This window comes from Rhea pennata, chromosome 10 (assembly GCF_028389875.1).
Source record: "Rhea pennata isolate bPtePen1 chromosome 10, bPtePen1.pri, whole genome shotgun sequence".
NCBI lineage: Eukaryota > Metazoa > Chordata > Aves > Rheiformes > Rheidae > Rhea > Rhea pennata.
In genome coordinates, this window is record NC_084672.1 from 24,001,414 (window position 1) to 24,027,824 (window position 26,411).

General features: G+C 55.3%; 2 protein-coding genes across 4 annotated transcripts in view; both read left to right on the forward strand.

Annotated features, from left to right (window-relative positions):
- The window catches only part of TRIP4 (thyroid hormone receptor interactor 4), a 34,306-nt gene extending 19,281 nt beyond the window's left edge, over positions 1 to 15,025 (forward strand). The window contains exons 12-13 of one of the 2 annotated variants that reach the window (XM_062583574.1): positions 9,401 to 9,503; positions 14,753 to 15,025. In XM_062583574.1, coding sequence (XP_062439558.1) covers positions 9,401 to 9,503; positions 14,753 to 14,820 — 171 coding nt within the window. In that variant the 3' untranslated portion in view covers positions 14,821 to 15,025. The remainder of the gene's footprint in view (positions 1 to 9,400; positions 9,504 to 14,752) is intronic. The other variant, XM_062583575.1, reaches the window with a different exon arrangement.
- A 7,669-nt stretch (positions 15,026 to 22,694) lies between these two features.
- The window catches only part of ZNF609 (zinc finger protein 609), an 84,072-nt gene continuing 80,355 nt past the window's right edge, over positions 22,695 to 26,411 (forward strand). For both annotated transcript variants that reach the window (XM_062583721.1, XM_062583720.1), the window contains exon 1: positions 22,695 to 22,797. The gene's annotated coding sequence lies outside the window, so the exon portion shown is untranslated. The remainder of the gene's footprint in view (positions 22,798 to 26,411) is intronic.

Consider the following 26,411-nt stretch of genomic DNA (forward strand, 5'->3'; position numbering starts at 1 on the left):
GTTGCCATGTTTCTTCTGGCAGTGTGAGCAATGGGGCTGCATTGCAGCTGAGGCTAGCCCTGCCTCCACGGTCCCCTGGCGCAGGAGCATGAACATGGTTCTTTGAGCTGAGCCTATTACACTGCTGAATATTTTTCCACGTCCACCCAGTTTCCCCTGGCAGTCGTCAGTCACTCTGTAAACGTCTCGGGCCCTTCTTGTGCTGTTTGGAGGTTTACCAAGGGCGGGTGCTTTCTCAGGCTGGGATTTGAGCCGCAGGAGGGTGGTGGTGGCAGTAGGTCCTGTGACGCAGGCAAGCTGGGTTCTGAAAGAGCGGAGGAAGATGCAACACGCTGTGTGTTTGCTGGCACCACTGAGCCTTCCAGGTCTCTGTAAGGACCAGAGCCCTGGCAGATTGTTCAGTGTTTTAAAATCAAGTGCACCAGAATGAGTTTAAATAGCAAATCTACATTTCAAAATCCTGTTATTACTTATTATGTTTTAATTGCTTCCCCTGCCCTTTGAATCAAAGTACAGCTTGTGGTGTAGAAACACAACTTGATCTGCTTGGAGCTGGGAGGCAAAGAACACCCGCTGGATGCATTAGGCTGTCCGGGGGAAGGATCCTGCAGTGATCCCAGCCTGCCTCCCCTGCTGCGTCTGGATCTGGCTCCGTACTAACTAAGCATGCGAGGGGCAGAACAGACAGCAACTGACAGGCATCGCGGTGGGAAGAAGGGGAAAGGAAGGCAGGCTAGCAAAATTCCTTGTGCATCCTCATGAAGAGAGCCTATGCCAGCACATTATCTGCCAGCAGCAGATGTAAGCTCTCAAAAACAGCAGGGAGGATGTTGACTGCAACAATGCATCAAGGCTGCGGTTTGTAACCTCAATAGTAAGGCAGTTAACTTTTTTTTTAACAAAGACATTTTGATTGCCAAATCCATAACCATTAGCAGCTGTGGTTTTGAGCTGTTCCTTCCTCACACGTTGCAGTCTAGACCTGACAGGCTTTCAAACAAAAGTTTGGCTGCTGGCTTTTGTTTTTGTTTTTTTGGTGAATCTGCTCTTTTTTTTTTCCTTTCCTTTTGCCTCTTCCGTCAGTTTGGATTGAACGTCCATTCTCCAGCCCAGCCTTCCCAGAATGGCTCCAACGCTATCAAAGCAGTCTTCTGTGACTGAAGGCTGTGGCCAGTACCATGTAGAGTTCCTTGGGTGCCCGTTCACAAAGCTACAGTAATGGATGTCTCTGCCTCAGGCTAGAAAAGTTGGCATTTCTAGAAATTTGGATCTACTTAGAGACTTCTATGTAGGAAAATGTTCTGTTTATACCCAAAAGCCAGTTTGGCCTGTGCAAGGACAGAGGGAACGGGTCCTTAAAAGATGAGGGCTGAAAATTTGCTCAGAGTTGAAAGTGTGATGCAAAATCATGTTGTGAGGGAAATCAAAAGTCAAAGTAGATCACTCGGTGCTCTGCAAGAACTTCACATAATTGGGAGCCTGAGTCAGGTCACGGTTACATACATCAGTGGCAGAACCTGGATGTCCTGGCTCAGGTTGATGCCTCTTTTTGCCAGCTGGGTGTCATCTTTGCTGCACAGTTATTGCAAATGTGCCCTAAAGCACTTCACAAGAAGGCTGGATTGGGAAGACTGGCTAGATAATCCCCCAAAGTAAGCTCCATGTAAAGAGATGGTAGAGACTACTGCTGATAGAACAACAGATGGGGAAAATATGCTTCAGTATGACTGTCCTTGGAAAAGTGAGTAGGAAGGATGACACTTGGGCGCAGAGTTTTTCTGTTATTGAAGGCTGGTTCTGCACACTGTGAGGAGTTGTTTTCTTTTTTCCTTCATACTAAATAACTCCTACCTAGTGGTAGACCAGTATTGGCCCAGGCCTGAGCACATACCATTAACTGAGCTTCAAACATTGGATCAGTTTTGTCTGCAGTGATACTTGAGCAGTTTTTTGGCAGCCCTTGGGGGAGCGGCAAGCAGGATTGAACCTGCAGAAGCTGGATTACTGCTGGCAACGGGTGAACTGGAATTGGGGAGTATGCAGAATTGACAGCTAAGGAGACGTATCTCTGCTGAGGAGTGCTGTGTTTGAGGCTCAGTCTCCATGAAGCCGGGAGAGACCCCCTCCGCCCAAGGGCAGCATCCTCGAGCTCATGTTCCAGCATAGGTTCTCCCCACATTATCAAGAGAAGCTCCTCGCTTGCCACAGCCTTCAAAGTGGTGAGCAGATTCAGGCACGTGCAGCTCACACAAGGAGGGCAATCTTGAGAGCAAGGAGAGCGAAATGTTGATGTCTTCCTCCAAACCATGTAGCAAGCCATTGGCAGGCCTGCTTCTGGCTCCCTTATCTTGTTGCTCACTCCTCCGCTGTTGCTGTTTTTGCCACAGCAGTGGTGAAAAAGCCAGGGATCTGGATAAGCATCGTCCATGTAATTTTTTTGGAGCTCCGGTTCTCCTGAACCTTCGTTGCCCAGGCGCTGGTGTCCAGGCTGCAAGTGTTACCATAAATGCCCCTGTTTGGCTGCAGCACCCCCATTGCTTGCCAAAAACTACCGACTTTCTTTTCACTTTTTCAAACCACTAAAGAAACATTTTCTAGCTGGATGGTGAGCAATTTCCCTCAGGAGAGGAGGAGAAAATGGCTGTTTAGTAGTTAATTACCTGTTATGTTAGTCTGACAGCTATGAAGCTTATGAGGCATGAAAGAAGAGTGGATCCGCCTTTGCCACAAATCACGAAGAAAACTGGGTGAAGGAAGCCGCACGGAGGCCAAACACGCTCGCAAAACCTCCCCAGCCTTTCCCCTCTCACAAGGGCACCATTCAGCGCTCGCCTTCGTCTCCCGGGGAGCGCTTCGCTTCCTGCTCCCCGACTCGCGCACGGCCAAGCGGCTGCTCGTAACTCTTGGAGCAGTCGTGGCAGAGCCCGGTGCGCGTTCCTGCCTGCTGGGGATGGCTGATTTACTGCTGCGCGCAGGCCTGGTTACGGCAGCCCTGCTCTTTCAGAGGGATGCCGTCTCTGCCAAGATTTTTTTTTTTTTTTCCTGAATGCGTTTTACGGTGAGGAATAATCTAGCTCTCTTGCCAACACATGGGCTCTGCTTGCTTTTATTCTTTCCAGACAGTTTTACTTTCCAGCGCTGCCTCTTTTATTTTGAAGCTCTTAGAGAGCAGCAGGGAAATGAAGGCCAGGGCTCGAGCTGGTGTCCTGGACCAGCTCTGCCTGGCAGAGTTAGCTCTGTTTCCCGTGTCGGACTCCAGACAGGCATGCCAGGAAAATGATTCAAGCGTTTCCATTATTAACCTTACAGAACGTCTCTATCCTCTCAGCACAACCTCCCTTCTGCGGTTCGGCGGGGCATCCGAATTCGCCCGAGGGCCACCCCTGACGGGCCGTAAAATGGAGCAGATGGCAGCCACCCCCTCCCCGGGGACTACAGGTTCCGGCGTGCAATTCTCCGCGGTGCTCCGGCTCCATCGGCTTGCGTGCCGGGGCCTGCACGCTCCGTGGGCAGCGGCTCCGTGTTCGAGATGAGTGGAGGAGAGCCGGCTGCATTGCAGAGCTCTCTAGGCCAGTCTGTGTTGGAGGCAGGGAGAGGGAAAACGCTGGGGTTTTTTCTCCCTGGTATTTTTAGACCTCAGTCTCTCCTGCAGCATTTGCTTGTTTCCTTCGCCTTTCGTGTCTGGAGGCCTTAATAAGACTAAGAGAGTAGCTTGAAAGGTCACTTAGTGGAGCTGCCGGGGAATGTTTGTGCTTAGCGCTTTGTGCTGCTCCGTCACAGGCGATGCTTTTGTTCCTTCGTTGGGTTCACCGGAGCAGAGCTCATCTAGTTAACGATGGCTTTGCTCCCCTGGCACGTTTGCCTTTGGTCGTTTCAATCCTCCGCCTTTGGTTCAAGGCGTTTGGGCTCAAGCGGATGCAGCTTATCGGAGAGGGAGGAAGAAATGGAGGGTAGGAGAGTGCCAAGCAGGCTGGCCCAAGGGCAGTGTTTGCAGGTTCCCAAGGAAACGGCGTCAGGACTGCTTTGCCTGAAAGGTAATCAGCTCAACGTGGGATCTTTGTGAGGGACTGGCAACGAGAAGAAAGAGGGAATGTCATCTGCAAGGAAAAAATGATCCTAGGGCCTCCCACAGAGGAAGGACAGGGCAGAAGTCCAAATGGGCTTTGTGCCCTGATGGTGGGTGCAGGGGACCCAGGCCCTCCCCAGGGGACATGGCCTTGGGGAGCGTGGTGCACGGGCCACCCTGAGGGCTTTGGACCCAAGAAAGCCAATCTCCATGTCTTTTCCACTGCTGAGATAGGAGATCGGTACCGGCTAAAGGTGCATAACCCAGTGGTGTTACCAGCAATGTCTGGGGCAGCCGGCATGGCCCCCGGCAACACTTGGCTGCAAGTTTTATGTGAACTTAGGGGAAAAAAAATAGTTACCTTAACTGATCAGCTGGGCAGAAAACATAGCCTCTGTAAGCCAGGCTTCGGATGTCAGAGATGAATTTGTTTCTCTGCTGACCCTGAGCTGGTTTCTCCTCTCCTTTGCTGGGCTGCCAAGCAGGGAGGATAGGCAAGCCTGTTTCTAGCCCTGGTCTTGACAAGCTAGTGATGGGAGATGAGGGACGGCGCAAACAAAGTGTAGGGAACATTCATTAGCAATTATCCCTGCCTGCAGCCTGATTGGGGTGGCTGCTGGGGACATCTGATAGCCACTTAATGTATGTTCAAAGCTCTGGCTCCAGAGAGAGGGCGGGCGCTGGCGAAGCCGGTGGCTGGCTTGCCGCAGAGCCCAGCGCACAGCTTACTTTTCCAGCTTGTACTCAGATGCTCCATTTAACCTCGAGCTCTTTCTGTGCGGTAAGCTGCCTGGAGATCCTTTTTTCTTTTCCTGCTAATCTCTTCACGGCTCAGATCTTGCAAACCTCTTAGAAGCAAATTGAAGTCCCAGTAGCATGCTTACGGAGCTTGGCGGTTGCATCTGCGCGTGGCTGGTGTGAGCAAGGAGGGCTGTGGCTGTGCTGACAGTCCTACGGCGAGCGTGCGTGGTGTTTTCGACTGGCGTGCATAAACAGCCACCTCACCTCTAAGCCCTCTATGCGATGGCAGGAGGTCTGAAAGGAAAATGAATCATTTTTTTTTGCACTGTAGTTATATTGTATAACCCATTTCTGAAGAGCTTTCTTGCTCATCTGCAGGATTGGGAGGGTGGATTTTGAGGCCCTGGTCTTTGTTTTATTTGGAGTTTTACTAAAGGAAACTGCTGTTGTAGGCCCTCTGTACTGGTCATATCCTCTCTCTCCTCTCTCTGGCATGTTAGATGTGGCTTTTGGCCTGTCCTACAAGACTTAGGTTTGTGGAAGCACTGATGAGCAATGGCGCTTGTCTGTGGAGTGCAGTGATCATGCGTAAATGTTTTCTGGGCTTCCTAAACTTACTGTATGGTAGTACTTGATTGTAGAGTGTCTTGGCAGGAATAGTGAGGGTTTGGTGATCTGTTGATGCAGAAAAGTTGCAGACAGTTGATAGAAGCAATAGGAGGGAAATCTAATCGCCTTGGAGAAGTGTTTCTGGGAGAAAGAGAATGGTTGGGATATTGTTTGAGGAAGAAGCTGGATAGGAAGAATTGCATATAACTGAACAGAACGATAACTTTCTCTGCATGACCAATAAGTGTAAATGTCACTAAAGGCCATCCACATTTTATTTCTTAAGTGTCAAAGGCACTTTGAGGAATAGGTCTTTTTACTCATTAGGCACTTAGGCAGCTTTGAAAAATTTAATGGAAGTGAGTGCATTTCATGTCTTGGTGCCAATGTCTCTGATGAGAGGAGAAGTCAACCAAATAGTTGTATGTAGCAGAGACATCTTTGGAGAAAGAGCAGTTGGTAGTGGTGCAGGAGAGCTGTTCTGCCACGATACTTGCTGTGATCCTGTTGGTGACTAGACAGACTGTGCGGCATTGCCTCTATAGATACAACTGGTAGGTATCTACAGGTGGCTTCATTATATTGCTCATCCCCAGGAAGGTGAACATGTGTGATGTTGAAAGAGGGTGCTGTTTAGGGGACTAAATAATAACAATTGAGAGATTTCAGCTGGGAAATATTGGCACCTCTAGTGATGTCTAAGAACGAGGTCTACAGTGGCAGTTTCTAGACGTGTTAAGCAATGAAGCTAGTTTGAGGTGTACCAGGGCAGAGGCTGTGCTCTCGGTCCTAGTGATGCATTTTATGGCCAAAGAATATTTGGCCCTTTCTCTGTTCAGTTTGCAGGCGGTGGTTTCAAGAGATGCAGTGGGCATATCTAACCGCTTCCCACCCTCTGAATACTGATTTCCTACAGCTGTCGCTTGCGGTGATGCTCATTGGACCCTTCTTGGAGCCATTTTAGCCTATTAATCTGGCAAAACACAGACTTTAGCAAAAACCTCCCTAATTTTCTGTTGGAAGAACAAGTTGAATTGCCTTGTGGAAGGAACTGGAAGGATGCGGCTATGCAACTGGGAACAGGGGACGAGCGGAGCCTGACCATTAGATTGGCTTGACTGCTTGTGAAAATGCAGCTCCAGTTTCCCCACCCTGGTGCATTTTCTTGTCTCTAGGCAGAGGAGGGGGATATGGCTTTTGCTCAACTCCAGCAGACGGAAGTATTTTGCCTTTGTTGTTCACCAGACCTGGATAAGAGATTTCCTGGGTAAGGACAATGGAAAGCCTTAAGCACAGTGACTCGACAAGGGACTCCTTCCCTGCCTCCTGGGAGCGAGATGCCAGAGGAAGGACTGAGGCTTTTAAAAGCCTCTGTGTAGGACACAGAGGTTGAACAGATTTGGCATGCGTACAGAACTGTACCCTGGGAGAGGAGATGAAAGGCTGTAACATAGAGGAAGCCTCTAAAAGCAGGGTCAAAAGAGCAGCATAAACCCAAGTCACAGCTGCGGCATCCATCTCAGCCTCAAGATTCGATTGAGCCTTTGGAGCTGAAGGTTTGATTGTGGTCCCAGATGAAATCTGACTGTCAGTGGAGGTACCAACCTGTTACTTTCACTGCCAATTTCTGGATACCTGTTACGGGGAAATTCCTGACGTGGAGGCTTAGAGGATGTGGCGGCGGTACTGTGATGTCCAGATCCAGTCTGTGCAATGGTGCCTGACTGGTTGAGGAGGAGAGATTTGGGAAGCAGCTGTACTTCAGGCAGCAAGACCTCTGTGGCACATTGGTTCCTGACACACGACTTCGAAGAAGTCACTGGCTGAACCATGGATAGTGGTGTGGGGATGAACAGCCTCTGTGACCAGAAGGTTTGGACTGTGGCTTAGGCACCACCACTGTATTGCGTGACCTTCAGCGGCTGTGCTCGGGCAGAAGCTACTGGCTAAGTCAGATCCCTGACTACGGAAGGGAGACCAGCCACCCGTGTAATACTGAGAGCAATGAAGCAGAGCCAGGATTTTGCGGTCACCAAGCGTTCTGGTGACACCATGCCTGGGGTCTTCATATTGGCTCTTTCCAGGCTTCCCAGATCCTCCCTCCCTGCAGAGAGGAAGTGAAAACACTTGGCATCAGCACGGAGCAGTGGAAAGAAGCTGAGTAATGTGGCTTAGCAAAAAGAAACCAATCCGACCCCAGATCAGTACAGCAGGGTGTCTGTGTGCTGCACAGCGAGCTTTCCCCTGCTGCGGGTGTTAGGCAGAACAGTTAAGTGCATGTTACATCTCTTGCTAGGTGAATGTTCCCCACACTGTTGTAAAATGAGGGGGCTGGAAACGCTTTCCCAGTGGATCTAATCCTAGTGTCAGGCTTCTATAAATCTCCCCTGCTAACTAACTGCTGGCAGTGCTGCCAAACGCCACTACAGCACAGGAAAAGCAGGTTGCTCCCAGCTCTGCTCTCCGTGCCCAGCTGTTTCAGGGCAAATCCAAACTCATCTTGGCAGATGAGTGAAAGAGGGAGAGCTTTTTCAAACACTCAGCCTAGAAGTCATTTGTTAGTAACAAATGGGGGATTTGCCAGGACACACTCCTCCATCTGGTCTGGCATCCTGTCCCAAATGGCAGCCTTTATGGATCTGCTTGAGGAAGGCAGGGGAAAAAAAGTCTTTTTTTTTTCCCTATGGAAGGGAAGCAGCTTCCTCTGTGTGCCTGAACAGGGTTTCCTGGGCTGAAGCACCTTTGTGGTATGCTCTAGCTTCTGTGCCTGGAAGGGCAGATAGCGGTCTCTGTGTGTTTCTGTCAGCACAAGATCTGCAACTAATGGAGAATCTGAAGTGATGGATAGTGTATATATATTTTTTATGATAGTTCTGCATTTCACTTCTGAACATCGATGAGACTGAGCTGCATCCAGACAGGACTTTTGTGCACTTCCCTTGCTCAGTGTTTTTTTTTTTCCCCATGGTTCATGAGAGAAGAGCTCTGTTTACGCTCTTCCTGTATAAATTCCCCAATGTTTTCATCACAGTGAAATCTCCCTGTAGACTTTGCTCTGCCAGGGCAGAGTTCTCACTGATACATCCAGTAAAGCCCTGCTTTCTGTTGGTTGCGTTTGGCCGTTCACCCTGTAGATGCAGACGATTCTCGGGGTCTGTGCATTTCGCAGCAGGACGGCGTGTGCTCTGTGCAGCTACAGGGAAATCTCAAAGTGATTAAGCACAACTGTTTGGTCTGAGCTTGTATCTGCTCTGTCGGGAATAGATGTGTTTATATATGTGACGGGCAGCTGCTTCAGTGGAAGAGGTTGCTGCCCTTCTGATGGTCATCGTCGAGCTGGGGCTGTCGGCTGAGCTTTTCCAGTTGAGGTCCTGGTGTGCCACTCACAGCTGGCTGGGGTTTAGCGGGGCTACCATCCAGAGGGGCAACCCACATCCCTGCTCTGCTGAGCCTGGGAACACATCGGGCTGAAAATCAGCCTCATGCTTGTTAGTACCAGCATGAAATAGGCAGTGAGAAGGCAAGCTGGGGAGGGCAGGGTCCCAGACTGCCTTTTTAGCAACAGCCTGCACTTTAGATCAGCTTAAGCCAGCTGTGAAACCACACCTTTAGGCAGCTAAACACAGATCTGTGCTAAGATCAGTGAGCTGGAAAGGGTTAGGGAGCGCTCAGGGATGCGGCTCTGTGGGCAGATCGGAAAAGGCAGCAAGCTCTGCCAGAGGCGTGTTGAGAAGAGGCTCGGTGAGGGGCTCTCTGTGTCCCTCTGGCAGCTGGATCTGCTGAGGAGGTCTGGTTAGGGCCCAAAACTGCAGTTGTACTGCTTCCATTAAAAGCTCCTGAAAAGGCTTAGTCTGAACTGGTACAACCAGTGTGTATTACTGACCCCTTAACTGATGTTTTGTCTGGAAGCCCTTCCTTTTGTGCTTGGAGTTCTTTTTGTGCCCGCTGCAGCTTCTCTGACTTTGTTTTGTGTGTGTTTCGCAGTATCCGGATTTGAGCCAGGAGTCTGGGTCTCCATTTGTCTTTATCTGCACTAATCCCCAGGAGATGATTGTGAAGTTTCCCATCAAAGGCAAACACAAAATCTGTAAGTAGTAAAGTTCCACAGATGCCCCCCTTGGCCTTTCTTGCCTGCTCTAATCACCACCTCTGCTTGCCTTTGCCATATGAGTTTGAAACCTTTGCCCTGTGCTCTTTGATCTGTAGGTGTTTGTTTAATGATTCAAATACATCTGTAATATTTTTGTCTTCAGTTCCCCGTTCCCCAGATGTTGCTTCCTTCCAAATACATGTCTCTTCCTGCCTCTACAAATGCTTGGGAGTCGGAGTGCTCACATGCTATGAGGAAACACATGTCTGCAGCTGATCTGCTCCTGGCATGAGCATTTGGAGCCTGGGTCAGGACACAAGGTGCAAATCTTGCTTGGCCCTCGCAAGAGGAGAGGAATGTGGCGATCCTCAGGCTGATCCATGCTAGATACTTGCTGTTGTTTCAAAATCATGCGCTCGCCCGTCGGGAGGTGAGGGCTGGGCTGAAGCAGCGAGGGCTGTGGGTCCAGATGGAGGTACCACCACATCCAAGCCGCGGGCTGGGAGGATGGGATGTCCTGGCAGAGCTTGCAGGGAAGCGCTACAGCATCTGTCCGCGCTGTGCTTGCCAGTGTTGTTAGTCCTTTTTATGAGCCACCAGCCCTCCGCAGGCTGCCAGTTATTCCTGCCCGTTGCTGTAAAAAGAAGGGAAGATGGATGCAGCAGCTGAGGAGTCTGTAGTCAGCTCCATCCTTATTAGCAGCTTCCCCACCACACAGCCTGGGGAAGGCACTGTACATGCTTTCAGGGGATGTGAAAAATTAATTTGACAGGCTAAAAGCAGCATAAGCAGAAATAGTCTTGGCTGTTTGTTTAGCAGAGCTGACGACTGGGTTTTCTTTCTCATTTGCAGCCTAGTTCTCTGGGAGTAGTTACCTAGCGGCGCGGCAGCGGCAGGATTTCTCAGGATCGGTTAATAAGGCCTTTTGAAGCACAGTGGGGTCTTTTCTCTCTCCACTCAGGCAGAGGAGTGGTGCCCTCCCATGGCTTCGATCTCTCCTCGGGCGTTCAGGATATGCCTCCCCTGCAGTGGCAGTGAGCAGGTAGAAGGGCAAACCAATTTGCTTTATTCCCTGGCTTTTGTAGCGAGATCTGGGAGGTGTGTTTGGCTGATGGCAACGAATAATGCTTGGTGACCTGCAGCTGCAGAGCTCATGTGAGGGTTCAGGCCTTGCTAGCGGCACCAAGGACCCTAGGGACAGGTCTCTTCCAGCGTGCTGGTGAGCAGGTGAGACTATGCTGAGTTATTTAGGATGGAAATGTCTTTGCTGTGCTAGAACAGCCTCAGAGCTGTTGTGAGCTGGGACAGCCGCTGCGTCCTTCCCCCCTTTTTTTTTTCCAGCCGCTCCCTGCTCTGCTTCAGGTTGTTGCCCGCCACCGTGCCGCTTCCCCGTCACATCTGCCTCTGCCTGCTGGCTGCGGGGAAAGCTGATACGCGCCGCGTGAGCGCCGAGCGGCTGGCTTCTGTGCGTCCGCTTCTCCGGGTGCGAGTGCTCCCCCCCCCCCAATCTGTCACATCGTGTCCTTTGTGTTGTGACAGTTTCCTGCTTGGAGAAGGATCAGTCTAACAGCCTGGAAGGAAGCCGGCTGTGCTGGCGGCTGCCTGCATGTCCCGCTCCCACTGCTGGCCTTGCCTTTCCTGGCCTCCTCTTGACAGGATCTGTCAGGAGAGCGCAGGAGCAGCAGCGGGGAGATTGTGGAGTTGCATGTTCCCCTCCGGGGGAGATGTAGTCGTTCCAGGTCGCTCAGACAATATTTGTGACAGATGGGGGAAGGAGCAGGGAAGCCTTTGACCTTTCCTTGTGGTAACACGCTGTTTTAATCGGAGCTGGCTTCAGATCCGAAACAGTCAAAAGCATAACTCTCCGTGCTGGAAGTAGAGCGGGGAGGGAGGCACCGGCTCCTGGCTCCACCTGAGCTCGCTGGCCTGCCCCAGTCTTCTCCTTGAATCCTGGCTCAATCCCTGACAAAATGCCAGTTTGTCTTGTTGGGAAGCCAAGACGGAGCAGCTTTCGTTGCCAGATAACAGCATGGACCTCACCGCAATGACATCTGAATGCCTCTCTGCTGCAAATTAGTTGTTTCTAGCAGCCTGGGGAAGGAGAAAAGTAACACAGCTTAATTCACTGCCAGGGTTATTGTTTGTGTGGAAGAGCCGGGCACTGTCTGTGGCGCCTTTCTGCCACGGCTTTCCCCAAGCGTGTTCCTGCTTGGTTTTGTTGTGTGAGGACAAAGCCCATCCATGGCTCTCATCTCCTTATATCTAGGCAAAGCTTCCCTGAAGCCCCCTGGAACAACACTCAGATCCTCCCTCCGCCCAGAACACCCGATGGCACCGTTTGCCTGGAAGAGCGTGGAGGGGGACACGGAGGTGGGAGATGGGGCATGCCATAGTAGTGACTGTGAGATGAGAGTCCTTAAATCATCCAGTGTAAAGGGAAGGTGACCTCTGGAGCTGTCACCTTATTTTTATTCTTTTCCTAAAGGCTACATCTGGGAAGTGTTACGTTTGCCAGCTGACAGAGCAGAGGAGCCTCTTGATCGGGTTGGAGGACTGGGAGAAGCCAGCAGGCAGTGTTAAGCATGAAGCTAACAGCTCTGAATGTGACAGAGCTTTGGCAGTGGCAGACCAGAGGGTGGAGTGAGTGTGAACTCACTGCTTTTCTCCTGCCCCAAACCCCTCTGGTGACTCCGTGGTGTGACACACTGCTCCTGGACAGACTGGCCACGCAGGGTCACACTTGCTGGGTACCCAATCTCTTGCTGTTTCCATCTATTGCAGGAGGGCCTTATTCCATACGCTCATGCAGATGTGGAAAATTTCTTTTATATAATGTACCAGAGAGGGTAGAGGCGTGGTGGGTTTCCCAGACCTTCTAGGACAGCATCTTCTGAACTCTGCAGCCCGGGGCAAAAACACTGGCTAAGAAACACGCTTCAAGTAATGTCCTGCTTTGCCCTTCCTGTTGGCCTGAGTTTTATTTTTTTTAATTTATGGTGGTCGCAATGCAATGTTGGAGAGGATCGCAGACACCCTGGTGTGTCCTGTGAGCTGCAGACTGGGAACTGCTGTGCCAAAGCCTTGGCAGCGTCTGGTCCCTGCTCCCAGTTTCAACCCAACCATACCTTCTCAGTTCAGAGTTTGCAGAGCTACAGTGAAGTGACTTGCAAATGCTTGCTCACATCTTTTTTGCATATCTTATGGTTTCTCTGCACTCAGCTTCCTTCTGGAGCACAGACAGGAGCCTGGTTGACCTGAAACTCAGGCTGAAGGAGGGGAGGGCAGTTTCAAGGAGACTGAGGTAGTTGTCCTGATGGGACATTTCAGGCAAAGCAGTCTTGTAATCTGCCTTTTTCGGGAAGAGCAATGTTAGACTCTTCTTGGAGCTGAAATGGGAAGTTTTCTCAGTTTGAAGATACTCTCGTTCCTCAAGCACAGTAGATGATTGACTGGTTAGAGCCATTTTCTCTAGGCAGGTGTCTGCTTCTTGTGGCACACTGGCATTTACTGGCAGTCTTTGGAGCAGTTTCTGACGTGGCACCGGTTTGGAGCGTAGTGAGTGAGTGCTGCTCTGCCCCAAGAGATCCCTCTGTGTGCTGCGGCTGGACTGGAGTGACACAGCTCTCCCAGGGACCTTGCCGCTGCCTGTACAGGCTTCTCCAAGGGATGTGCTTCATCCAGGAGGTCACACTGGGCTTGATTCCTTAGAGGAATGACACTGAGGGACTTGCCAGCTCCGGCTCCCTGGCTGGGTTGCTCTTCTCCAGCAGCCAGGGCCTTGCCACTCCTGAGCTGTCTCTAAGCACAGCTGCTGCCTTTCCTTCTTGCAGTCCAAGGCAGTGTGTTGGTGGCCTGTGGGAAGAGGTTGACCCAGGCATGACCATGGAGGGCTCCCTGCGTCCCTCCTGGAGGGCAGGCAAGGCCGTGGGGGGCCTCCTTAGAGCCTGGACCTAGGTTCCCTTGCTCAGCACGAGGCTCTGCTTTGAGCTGCCCACGCAGGGTTTGCAACTTTTCCAGCTCATTTCTGCAGCTCAGTGGCACCCGGTCCCTGCCCCTGCAATGCTCCCGGGTTGCAGACAGACGGACAAGCTGAGGCTGGCCCTCGGAGGAGGGCAAGGCGCAGAGCAGCGCAGGCTGAGCAGGCAGGCGGGCTCCTGGGGAGACGTGGCCTTAGAGGAGGCGAGCGGCACTGCCTGCCGACGGCAAAACCCTCTCAGGGAGGCTGGCTCTTCGCCCTGCTGCCTTGCGCAAGGTCGTCTTACCTTTCTTCCTCACCTCCTGGAAGGAGGGAGCTTTGAGCGGGGCGTTCTGGCTGGGAAAGTGGGAGCATCCTTATTTTGGAGAGTTTGGGTAAGGGAAGAGAGAGGGGAATGGGGCTGCTCCTCTGAGTATTGCCCTGCTGCCTTGTTCATGATACCTGACTTTTGGCCTCCTCTGAAGAAGTTGCCTAAAACAGGCTTTAAAAAAAAAAGAAAAAAAAAAAGAAAAAAAGACGACTGTGTTGCTGGAAGCAAATTGGCTGAGGGCCACGGAGCTCGGTGGGCCAAGGGGAGGCAGCATTCGCTGTGGGCTCCCCTGGAGCAGCCAGCTGTGGGCACGAGAAGCATCCGGGCTGCCCGGCGTGCTGGTGGGTGCCTCTCAGCCTGCGGCCCTGGAGGCTGCCAGCCTCGAGCTTGTCAGCACCGTGCAAATGCCGTGTTGGCCAGGTGAGCACTCGGGTCCCCATCCCGCGCTGCCAGGGCCTGTCACCTTATTGCCCCCAAGCTGGGGGCCTGCGCCGGTGGCACAGCAAGTCCTGCAGCGAGCAAACGCGTTGGAGAAGTGCGTCTCCGTCGCCGCGTTTGACGGTCCCCTCCCAACCTTGCTTCTCCGCGGGCTTTCTTCGAACGTGTCGACGCAGATCCCGCGGGTGAGCAAAGAGATCGCTTTCCTCCCGGCAGCAGCAGGAGCGATGGATGTTAATTTGCTCTCCTCCTTGCCGAAGCCTCCCCCCCCCCCAGCGTCTCTTTGCTGTACGGTACGCGCTGCCCCCAGCTCCCCGTGTCGCGCCTGCGGAGGGGAGCTGTGGCGGCTGGAAACGCCTGGCTCCTCAAGCACGATAATTGAATGTGACAGGAACACACTAACTAGGAGACCTCACTGCCTCCAGCTGATTTGCATTGCAAATAGCATTTAAAAATAAAGAGTGATGAGGGCTTTTTTTTTTTCTCCCCCTTTCCTTTCCCCTTTCTCCCCCCGCTTTACAGGGAAACTGGATTCAAAGATCCATCAAGGAGCAAAGAAGGGGTTAATGAAGCAGAAAGCGATGGTGTGAGCTGTGGGGGAGCAGCGAGACATTCCCACGCAGCCCTGGATCTCGCCACCACTGTACTCGCTGGGATGCCTGGAGGTGCCAGGATGGTGCACAGCTCTCTGGAAAGCAGGTGCTCGTGGGAAGAGCGATCCAAAAGTGCTGTTAGAAAAGCTGATACTGTTCTGTGCATTGTATTCAGAAGTCATTAAAAGGAAAAATGTTTTCACCAAGCTCTTTCCTTGCCCAGAAGCTTTCCAGCCCAGTGCTTCCAGGAGAGTCTAGCACCACAAAGAGGGGTGGGTGGGAGACAAAGCTGATATGCTGACAAATTCGCTCCAGTGCTGGCATCTGCACATCTCTGATGAGCGCTGGCCCTCCGAGTAGTCCCAGGATGGATCCAGAGAGCTCACTAGCAGCAGCCAGCACAAGCTCCAGCCAGAGGCTTCATCCGTCTCAGCAGGTCCAAGCTGGCCCCGTCCTGGCTTTGGCAGTGTCTCCCTCCCCGGGCAGCTCGGTGAAGAGACAGCTTGTGACTCGTGGTCTTTTGGCCGGATCGGGTCAGACACATTACAGTGTTGGCCTTGGAGGAGAGATCGCTGCAGCTGCTCCGAGATGCTTGGCAGCGTCTGCAGCTGAAGCTGCCCTGTGCCACCTCGATATGTGATGGCCTCTCCTCTAATGAGAGGCTGCGCAGGGCTCAAAGGGGCCGAGTGTGATGGCTCTGGACATCTGTAAAGCCTGAGCCCTGGCCCTGCCTCCTTCAGCACATGCTTGGGGAAGCAGAGGATTTGGGGTGAGAGGTGAGCTCTGTTCCTCGTCCATGCCTGCTCAGAGGCTTTGGGCATGAGGCTGCTCACAGGAGCTCGCTCTTACAGCTCTTGGCATCTTTGGGAAGTGCCCAGCCTTACATCTCTCTCCTCTGATTTGTATCAAAACAGCAGCCAAGAGCTGTCCCCCCACCTCCCCAGCAGCTGCTTGCATGAGTTAAAAACCCACTCTGCCTTATGAATAAGATTAATTTCCCTTTTCTTTAATCCTTCATATTCAGCATCTATCTGCATTGACATGTCTGTGCTCATTATGCATTGATGCTCACTGGGCTGTGAGCCTTTCATGCCACATTGCTCTAGGCTCTGGTTCGACATGGCCTAAGTGTTCCTAAACTCCCCGGAGCCCACCCTGCTCGGAGAGCAATGGTGGAGTGCTCTCGGCATCCCTCCTTTTCCCCCAGGACGCGGTAAGCTGGCCCATCCACTCCCGAGCCGCCTCCCATGGCAGGAAGCAGCAGGGCTGCTGGCTCAGCTGCTTGGTGTGGTTGTTGGTTACAGGCACTCGGGTGCCCCAACTATCTGACCTTGGTTCCTGTTGCTACCACATCAGAGAGGAGGAGGAGGAGGGTCTGAAGCTTTCTCACCAGCTGTCTGCACGCCCTGAAACTCAGCAGCCGGATGCAGCGGTGATGTAAATCATCCCAGGGAGGCGACTGATGCTGCCTTTTGCCCTGGGAGTTGTCTTCTGGCTCCTCTCTTGCTGCGTCTGGGATTCTTTCTCTGGGGTTCTGGAGATGGTGAATCTGGATTAAATACACACCCACGTTAACTCTTCATCTGGAAAGCCCTTGTGGGTGTTTCAGCTGCGATTTACCCAGGCTTGGTGCTGAGGTTATTGTACGGGAATTGCTATTTGATGTGACAGGAGAGGTGTTCTCCTGCTTGCTGCTTCTGCTGGCTGTACCTGCCTGCCCACCAGCCTGTCCCTTGAATCTCCCTTGCCCATGCGTAAGACCTCATTCAGCTGTGCTGAGACTCTGGGGACTAACTTCCCAGCATGCTGGTACCAGCTGCTCTGCTTCTTTTCAGTGTTTCTGTATTTCTGCTGTCAAGGCCCTCCTCTCTCAGGTGGATGCGGGATGCTCTGTTCTTTCTGCACTGGGGCATTGGGTCTCTAGGACACAGGGAGATGTCTGCAGTGCCTGTAGAAGTGGAGCTATGGAGGAGTGCATTCCATAACATCCTCCTACATAAGCTCAGGAAGTGTGGGTTAGACAAGTGGACAGTGAGGTGGATTGAGAACTGGCTGAATGGTAGAGCTCAGAGGATCTTCATCAGTGGCGTGGAGTCCAGTTGGAGGCCTGGGACTAGTGGAGTCCCCCAGGGCTCAGTACTGGGTCCCATCCTGTTCAACTTCTTCATCAATGACCTGGACGAAGGGATGAAGTGCCTCCTCAGCAAGCTTGCTGATGATACCAAGCTGGGAGGAGTGGCTGATACATCTGAGGGCTGTGCTGCCTTTCAGAGAGACCTGGACAGGCTGGAGAGCTGGGCAGAGAGGAACCTCATGAGGTTCAACAAGGGCAAGTGCAGAGTCCTGCACCTAGGGAAAGATAACCTTAGGCACCAGTACAAGCTGGGGGCTGACCTTCTGGAGAGCAGCTCTGCAGAGAAGGACCTGGGAGTGCTGGTGGATGACAAGTTGACTATGAGCCAGCGATGTGCCCTTGTGGCCAGGAAGGCCAATGGTATCCTGGGGTGCATTAGGAAGAGTGTTGCCAGTGGGTTGGGGGAGGTGATCCTGCCCCTCTACTCAGCCCTGGGGAGGCTTCATCTCAAGTACTGTGTCCAGTGCTGGGCTCCCCAGTACAAGAGAGACATGGAGCTACTGGAGAGAGTCCAGCGTGGGGCTACGAAGATGATCAGAGGGCTGGAGCATCCGCCCTGTAAGGAACGTCTGCGAGAGCTGGGCCTCTTCAGCCTGGGGAAGAGAAGGCTGAGGGGGGATCTGATCAATGTGTACAAGTACCTGAAGGGAGGGTGTCAAGGGGATGGGGCCAAACTCTTTCCAGTTGTCCCATGTGACAGGACAAGAGGCAATGGGCAGAAATTGAAGCACAGGAAGTTCCGCCTGAATGTGAGGGGGAATTTCTTCACTGGGAGAGTGACAGAGCACTGGAAGAGGTTGCCCAGAGAGGTTGTGGAGTCTCCTTCTCTGGAGATCTTCAAGGCCCGCCTGGACGCAACCCTGTCTAAGATGCTCTAGGTGACCCTGTTTGACCAGGGGGGTTGGACTAGTTGATCTCCAGAGGTCCAACCTTACCGATTCTGTGATGATTCTATGAATGCAGGGGCCTGGGAACCTGGGAGAACTGCTGAGCAGTAGCTAAAAAGGCAGAAGAGGACTTGGCCTCGGTGGCTGGGAAATGGAAGGACTTGGTGGCTGGGTGGGAGAGGCAGGATGTCAAGCTTTCTTTGTCTAGGATGCCTACAGCTCCCTCTCTGCTCCGTGGTGTGAGAGAGCCCTGGGGGTTGGGGGAAGAGATTGACCACCAAGGAGCCTGCCATGGTTTTCCCCAAAGGCAGAGTGTGCGGGACCAAGGTGGAGGAGAGGCTCCAGGTGGCTCTTCTGAGCAGAACGCCTGTGTGAGGAAGACTGAAGCATCCAGTTAGCAGCAAACAACGCAAAACAGCTGCTTCAGTGCTGACCTCTCAGTCTCTGTCCCAAGAGTGCTAGGAGTCCTGAGAGCCTAGGAGGGAGGACCGAGACTCCTCCATTGTCCTGGATGCTGAAAATCCAGGACTGGAAGATCAGGACTCCAGGGCACGCTGTCACCTGCCCCTCAAGCTGAACTCCTGATTCACCCAGACACACGAGCCACTGTTGCAGAAGAAACCAGTAGCAGAGAGCAACCTTCCTGGAGGGACATGATCTCATTTTCCCTGTCCCTCTGCCCTCTCCTGGAGGTGCCACACACCCTTCCTTAAGGTCTGTCCTGGCTGTAGATGTGGCTGTCCTTGTCTCAGTGTCTCCCTGCTGCTGGGCAGAGGCGCTGGTGCGTTCACAGCTTGCCGTTTTGTACCAAAATCCATGTGGACTAGTGTTGGCTTCCTCTGGGGCTGTTTGAGCTGCGGTTTGAGTGCTGTCCTGGGATCTCCCCTCCCATAGCTTCCAGCTCTTGGTGGAATGGGAAAACTGTGTGGAGCTGGGAAGCCTCTCACGCCACATCAGCAGGAGTTTGGAAGCTGGAGCAGAATCTGGATCCTCCGTGGGGCTGAGCTGCTGCTTCAACTCGCTATTGCAACCGGGGGTATACTGGAGGTATCCTGGCCACCGGAGCAGCTGCTGCAACATCCCCTCGCAGCCGCCGTGGTGCCGCTGCCGCCGGGAGGGGGCTCGGGGCCCACCAGCGGAGCGTCCGCCCTTGGGGCTTTCCCGCGTGAGCAGCGGCAGTGAGAAATTGTCCCCTGCCGGGAGCTGGGAGGCTGCAAATGGACCAAGTCGGGGCAGGACCCGGTGCCACAGCCACCCCACCAGCTCTGCCTGTACGGCTTTGGTTTTGCATTAAAACAGACCCATCACTAGTTTGCTTGCTTCCACCCCCCTGAGAGAGCCAGCCTGCTCTTTGTCAGCTCTCTGTCCTTTATATTACTTACAGCTCGTGCCCATATGTCATCCGTGGGTTTTATCCGCAATGATTTTATGTTCTCCGCTAGTCATTGGTAAAAAACGTCAAGTCGCGCAGGGCTGGGAGCTCCAGCGCTCCAGCAGCCGCGGCCGCGCTCGATCACGAGCGCGGCTCGCGGGTGCTTCTGAAGGCGCGTTGGTCAACCAGTTTTAATCCATTTAACGCGTTGCTTTGATGTATTCCAGTTCCTTAATCAGAATGTTACGTTGTACCCGGTCAAAAGCCTGCAGAGATCGGTGCGGGTGGAATCGGCGGTTTGTCATCTGAACTTGCTGCCTTGTCAAAATACGCCGTCGGAGGGATTTGTTAAAATCGCTTCCAAAAGAGCTGGATTGCCCGGCAGAGTTTGTGGGGTTTTGCCTTTAATTCTGCGTTAGTGACGTCGTTTACGGTTTTGCCCAAGAATGAACAGACTGACACACCTACACTTCCCTGGTTTGTTCTGCTTCCTCCTGAGTCCTGGCAGCCACAGTAAAGCTGGTTTTCCCACCATCGAGAACATCATTACTGGTCCAGGGCATATTGAAAATCATCATCAAATGCTCAGGAAGCCTTTTAGCCAGACTTTTAAATTTTTTGGCAAAGAAATGACCTAATTTGTTCATTGTAGGTCGTCAAACTCAAGTACCTGCGGTTCCCTCTCATCGTTTCCCTGTCGCGCTGTGCACGGGATTGTTTCTTCCCCCAGATCGGCGGTACGTGCTGGCAAAGGGGAGGCCGGGCTGTCTCGTCTGTTATCGCAACACGTGCCGTTTCAACGGGGCGGCGAAGTGGCTCTCCGCGCCGCCGAGCGAGGAGCTGGCCCACGGCTTGGGGACCCGCCAGCCGGCTGCCCATCCCTCCCTCAGCGTCGTGGTCCTCCTCGCTTTTACATCGCCCGTTCACTGCCCTTCTGCAGCTCCGCGGGGCAGGGGAGATCCCTCCGGCTCTCCGTGGCTCCATCCTCTCGCATTCGTTGCGAGGCCGCGGGAGGTAATTACCCGTCTGGTCCCTCCGAGGCAGGCCGGCCACGTGGGATGGAGGCCCGCGGGTCTCTGTCGAGATGTCCTTGCCTGCTCCTCCTGACTGTTCCTGTCCTCCTGATTGAAATCTTTCTCCCAAGAGATTTTGCACATAATTCGCTTCTAGCTTGGTGAAACCGGCCCTGCCGCGGGAGCTGGACCGCCGGCAGGAGATATACTGCAGCCGTGCCTCACCCCGCTGGCACGTAACGAATGTAGCTGAGCCGTGACCGCTCGGCCATCCTCGCTTTAAGCCGTCCTCCCGGCGCATAAAACTCCCTGCCGCCGCTCTGGTGCTTTCCAAGTTCGGGGTTGCCATCTGTAACGTTGGCAGCCGGCGGGACGCCCTGCTCCAGCACGGGCCGTGGGGCCTCGGGGGCCGGCGTCGCTCGCCGGGCTGTCCACCCTGCCCAAGGACAGCCGGTCCCGCGGTCTCGCTCTCTGCCAGGTTTCTGTGCTACATCAACACTGAGTTTATGCTGGCGCAGGAGCGGTTCCTCACGTCCGTCGCGTTACGGGTGCACGAGCCGTTAACAAATTCCTTCATCTCCTTCGGTGTCGCGATTAACTTTAGCGCTGACATCTTGGCTACGTGCTAAATGAAGGTTTATATATTCGTTCTTCTTATCCCCCTTTCCTATGCTTTAAAATCTCACCTGCATCTGCCCCACAAGTCAGAGAAACGAAGCCACGGCCCCCCAAACCGCACCTTTTTACCGCAACCCAGGGAGCTGGGTCTTACGCCTTCCTTGCTCGGTTGCCAAAAAGCTTCTCAAAAAAAATCAGAGCTCTGCTCTTTCCGAAACCAGCCGTGAACGCGCATGGGGCACCGTGGCGCGAGCCAGTCCCTCTGCGGATGCAGAGGCTTCCCAAGCCCCGACTTCCAGCTCCTTGCGGGTTTGGGTGACGCTTTCCGAACGCGGAGCCCCAACCGTGCTCCGGGGTGAGGATTTACAGGGCTGATCTCCGATGAGATCGTTCTGCCCGATTATACAATAAATAAAACTTCTTAATCCCGACAGCAGAGCTAACCCACGGCAGCGCGTTATCTTTAGAGCAACTTAATATCCCGGCGAGATTTATTGCGTTTCGAGAACGTTGGACTTGCATAAATTAGGCGCCGTGCGGCTTGCCCTGTCTGAAGGTTTCTGCGCCTCCTGCCCCGCTGCTTGGGCGATTTCTGCAATGACTCACGGCGGGGAAACGCGGCTGCACGAGTGCAGCCGACTCTATTTATGGCCGGACAACTCTATCGTATCCCTTTGGGCAAGCACCGCAGCACTTCGGGCTGCGCTTTCCCCCCGCCCCCGAGACCCTCTCCGGCCAAAACACTCGAACGCGCGTCCAAGGGGGCAGCCGAGCCTTGCGGCGCAGACGCTACCGGGGCTGACGGTGGCACGGGACGAGCGCGAGGGCGACCAGCACCCCTCCGGGCTGGGACCCCCCGGCTCTCCCGCGGAGCTTCGGGTGGGCCGGCCGCCCGCAGGTTCGGTGGAGGCGGCGGCGGCTCGTTCGTGCTCTCTGCGGTCACCAGTGCCGGCGGGGACGAGGAGGAAGAGGGGACGGCGGAGCGGCTGGAGACTGGAGGAGGCCGGCGAGGAGCTCCGGGCCTGCTGGCGGCTGCGGGGCGGGGGACGAGGCGCCGCCGCGTCCAAGGCCCTGGTGCGGCGCCTCTCCCGCGCCGGCCGGCCGCAGCAGGCCGCGGTGGCGCCGGCTCCCCAGCGGAACGCGATCCGCTTTCCGGGCTTTGCCCTTCACCCCGCTCCCGGCAGGTCCTGGCGGCGCGGCGCCGTTGCGGTCCCCCGGCCCCGACTCCGGCTCCGCTCTCCGCGCTTTGCCGCCGCCGCACCCCGGGGCTTTGGCGCGCGCCCGCTTTGTGCGGCCCCGGGGCCGCCGCTGCCGCCGCCGCCGGGCCCGGCCCGGCCCAGCCCGCCCCGTCGCGCCGCGCCGCGCCTTTGTCTGCCGGCCCCTCCCCGCCCCTGCCCGCCCCGCAGGTCGTTTCCTCCCCGGCGGGGACCCCTCCACGTGCATATTCATGGCGGGGCGGGGCCCCCCCGGGCAGCACGTGGCGTTGGCGCCCGCTGCCCCCGGCCCGGCGCCGCGCCCCGACCGCCGCTCGGTAGCCCCCGCGCAGCGCCGGCGCCCAGTAGCCCCCGCCATGCGCGCCGCGCCGGCTCCGGCTCCCGGGCCGCCGCCGCGCGCCGCGCCGGGTTTTCCTCCCTGCTGGCGGAGGGCGGCGCGCTCCGGGTTGCGCTCCGCGCTCCGCGTTTTGCGGCGCGCCCAGCGGCGGCTCCCGCTCCGGTTCCGCGCTCCGGGTGCGCCGCGTCCCCGCGGAGGCGAGCGGAGCCCGGAGCGCGGCGGCCGCGGACCCCGGCGCGGCCTGCGCGGAGCGCGGCCCAGCGGCGCGGCCCGGCGGCGGCGGCGGCATGGCGGCCCCGGCGCCCGGCCCCTAGCTGGCGGCGGAGGCGGCGGCGGCGCTGCGAGCCGCGCGGCTCCATGGAGGAGACTTAGGGCAGCCCGGGACGGGAGCGGAGCCGGGTGAGTGTGACCCCGCCGCCCCCCGCGGGCTGCCGCCGCCGCGCCCGGCCTGCTGCGGCCAGGACGCCGCTCGGTCGCCGGCGGACACCACTGCGGGGCGGGTGGAGGGTGTCCCCCCCCGCCCCGCGGCGTGGGGCTCCCTCACGCCCCCCCACTTCCCCCGCGTGACTGCAGGCGTCGGAGGGCCCCTGCGAGGCAGCCCTGGGGTGTCGGGGAGCCCCCAGGGCCCCCCTTGGGCTTGGGGGCACCCCCGGTGTGGCTGTTGGGAGCTCGGTTCCCCCCCCGGGGACAGCCCTGGGGTTTGGGGACGCTTCTGAGGTGACTGTTGGGAGTTGGGGTCCCCGTGGGGTCACCTGCTGTGTGACTGTTGGGAGTTGGGGGTTCCTCGAGGATACCCCTGGGGTTTAAGGACACCCCCAGGGTGACTGTTGAGAGTTGGGGTCTCCCAGGGGACACGCCTGGGGTTTGGGGTCATCCCGAGGGTGACTGTTGGGAGTTGGGGTCCTCCAGGGGTCACCCACTGTGTGACTGTTGGGAGTTGGGGTCTCCCGGGGACACCTTTGGGGTTTGGGGACACCCCCAGGGTGACTGTTGGGAGTTGGGGTCCCCGTGGTGTCACCTGCTGTGCGACTGTTGGGAGTTGGGGTCTCCCGGGTACACCCCTGGGGTTTGGGGACACCTCCAGGGTGACTGTTGGGAGTTGGGGTCCTCCCGGCATCACCTGCTGTGTGACTGTTGGGAGTTGTGGTCCCCCCAGGGGACACCCCCGGGGGTTTAGGGACCCCCCCCGTGGCTGCTGGGGGTCAGGAGAGGTCCTCTCGCGTCCTCCAGGGCTGTGGAACCTGGGGACCCTCTGTGGCGGTTGAGCCGGGGGGGGGGGGGGGGATCCCCCGTGTTCTCCCCGGGGGCTGCGCAGAAGGGGGACGCGGCGTGGCGGGAGCGTGTGCCGCGTCTCCACGAGGGATGGAGGTCATCGCCTGGCGCCCGGGCGGTCGCCGTCCCCTCCTTGCGGGCGCGTGTGGGGTGTTGTGGCCCTCCTGGTGCGGCCCGAAGGGATCCCCCTGTGCTCGGGGGCTCGGAGCCTGCCCGCACCCCCTCCCAACGGTGTGAGCACACCGTGGGGCTGCCTGGTGGCCACGTAGGACTTGGGGAAGAAGGTGCTGAGGGTGCCCAGCCGTGGCAACCCCGGAGCTGAGCCGCGCTCGTGGGGGAGGAGGTATAGGGCCCGCCGCCCGAGCTAGCGTCCTCGTGTCCTGTCCTGGGGAGGTGGCACGGTGCTGTGCCGTGGGGATGCGGTTACCCGAGCCTGGGAGGGTGTCGCTTGGTCAGGAGCCCCCGCACCTGGCGAGCGAGTCCTTGATCTCCAGCTGCGGCACTCGAATTCTCGCGGGTGCCTTTCTCCCTCTCTTGACCCCGTGTCTGTTTGCCTTGTGCTGTAAAGGACTTGAGGAGCTGGAGAAGTGCCTGGTGGGTGGCAGTGCTCCCGCTCCGCGCTTTTTCCTCTGTTTGCAGTGCAGGTTTGATCAGAGCTTTCTGAAGAGACTGATTTCCTTCTCCCCCCTTGGGCCTGCCGAGGAGGAGGAACATCTGACCTGTGTGTACATGTGACACAGGCGACAGCTCAGAGCAGTTTCGGGTTCCCGGCGCCGGGTGTGCAGGGAGGTGGTAGTCGTGGTGGGAGGACACGGCCCCTTTGGGGGATTTTTCTCGGCACAAATCACAGAGGATTAAGCTCTCCTAAGAGCATCTATCCAAACACAAGTTGTCTCTGGGGTTCAAGCCTTGTCTGTGAGTGCAGCTTCTTGTGGATGCTGGAGGCACTGGTGTGCGGAGATCAGAGTCCTAGGAAAGCACTTGAGCTCTCCGTAAGTGCCCTTAACTAAGGGCAGCTTGGAGCGGGCCTGTTGGGCCTCCGTTGCGACGGCGAGCTTGTCGAAGCACAAACAACTTGTCCTTCGAGCCTTGACGCTGCCAGCCCGCTTTTGAGGGCGAGCTGGGCTGCCGGGCCGAGCCGTCCGCGCGATAGGGGCGGGCTGACGGCGCCGGAGCGCCGCGGGCCTGGCGGAAGGTGCGTTCGGCTTCGCTCGCGTCCCCGTTGCGCGCAGGAGCGGGGCAGGGGCCCCGGGTTTGGGCCCCCGGCCAGTGGAAGTGTTGAGATTGGACTATAACTCGTGCGGGGCTTATCTTGGCAGCTCCGCGCTCCGAAGCGGAGCTTCTTTCTCACTCCTCGGATGCAACAGGAAAGGCAAGCTTCTCGGGACAAGGCTGGCTTGGGCTGAAATAAGCCACAAAGTGGGTATACTGGTAACGCGTCCAATAAACGCTCTGGTTTTACCCGAGTGAAACGGAGGGGTGAGAACGGCTGCTCCGGAGATAAAGCGGTTCTCTCTCCCGCCCATTGTGTACACAGGGAAGGTCACAGGTTCAAGTCTTGTCTGTGAGACTTGGCTCTCTTCCATCTCCCAGCAGGCCTGTTCCCCCCCCCCCCTCTTTTTTTTCCTTTTTTTTTTTTTTTTGTAAACCCTGTTCTGGGTAGGCCCTTTCCATTGGGTGAGGTGTTACACAGACAGATTTTCTTTCTTTTAATTATTTCTTTATTTATTTTTTGTGACGCACGCGGAAGAGCTCGCGGGCCCTTTTTTCTCCTCCAGAAGAATAAGGATGCCAGCGCCGGGGTTGACTTTCAGACTCCAGCACCAGCCTGTCTTCGTTCATCGGGCCTGGCGACGTGGGTAGAAGCAACGCTTGTGCTCACGGCCTCCCTTGTCTGGACATCCTCAGGAAAACCTATTTCCCTGCTTTGTGTGATGACTCTGGCATAGGATTATGCTGCACATTTCTAGCTCTTTGTTGGCAGTATGTAGCCACACGCAGCACTCAAAGAATCCAGTCAGCTTATTTTATTGATTAGCTTTTTGAACAGGATAATTTATAATTTATTATTTTGGAGCCATTTTGGTCTTGAAACAAAAAAAAAAAAAAAATCCTTATCCTTTTATAACCTCTTTAATCCACCAACAGTCTCTCAGCTCCCTACCTATCTGTGGGGTAGAGCTTGCTGAAGAAGAGAGACTTGCACAAAACTGGGAGTTTGCCCATCTCTGTGGTGCAAAAGGACAAGTATGTAATGTTTTATCTAAACTGGCCTCGCTGTTCAGGACAAGGGCTCTGAGCCAGTTAGAGCCACCAGACGAAATTAATTATCAAGCAAGTTGTAATGATCTGTAATTGAGTATGGCCGGGACGCTGAGATTTTTTTTCAAGCTCTCGGACTTTGTTTCCGCTGCAGGGTTTGTGTGTTGTATGAGTCGCCGTTAGGCTGCGTGTTACTTAGAGGAGGTGTGTGTACATATACTCAGAGGTGTCCCTTGTAACACGAGCGTTACCCTATTGCTGTGACCTTTGTGCATATTGAACACAGTGAATATTCTCTTTTGCAGAGTGCATTTTAGAGGGAGACGCTGTCGTGAGTAAGGAGTATTCATCCATATGTAGCCCCGTGCCTTGGTCTGGGTGGTAACTGCAAATAATTTCTCCCTCTCTGCATCCTAACTGCAGGCTGACTTGTAGGATGCCCATTTGCACAGCATATGCTTCTGGGTCAGAACTCTGCT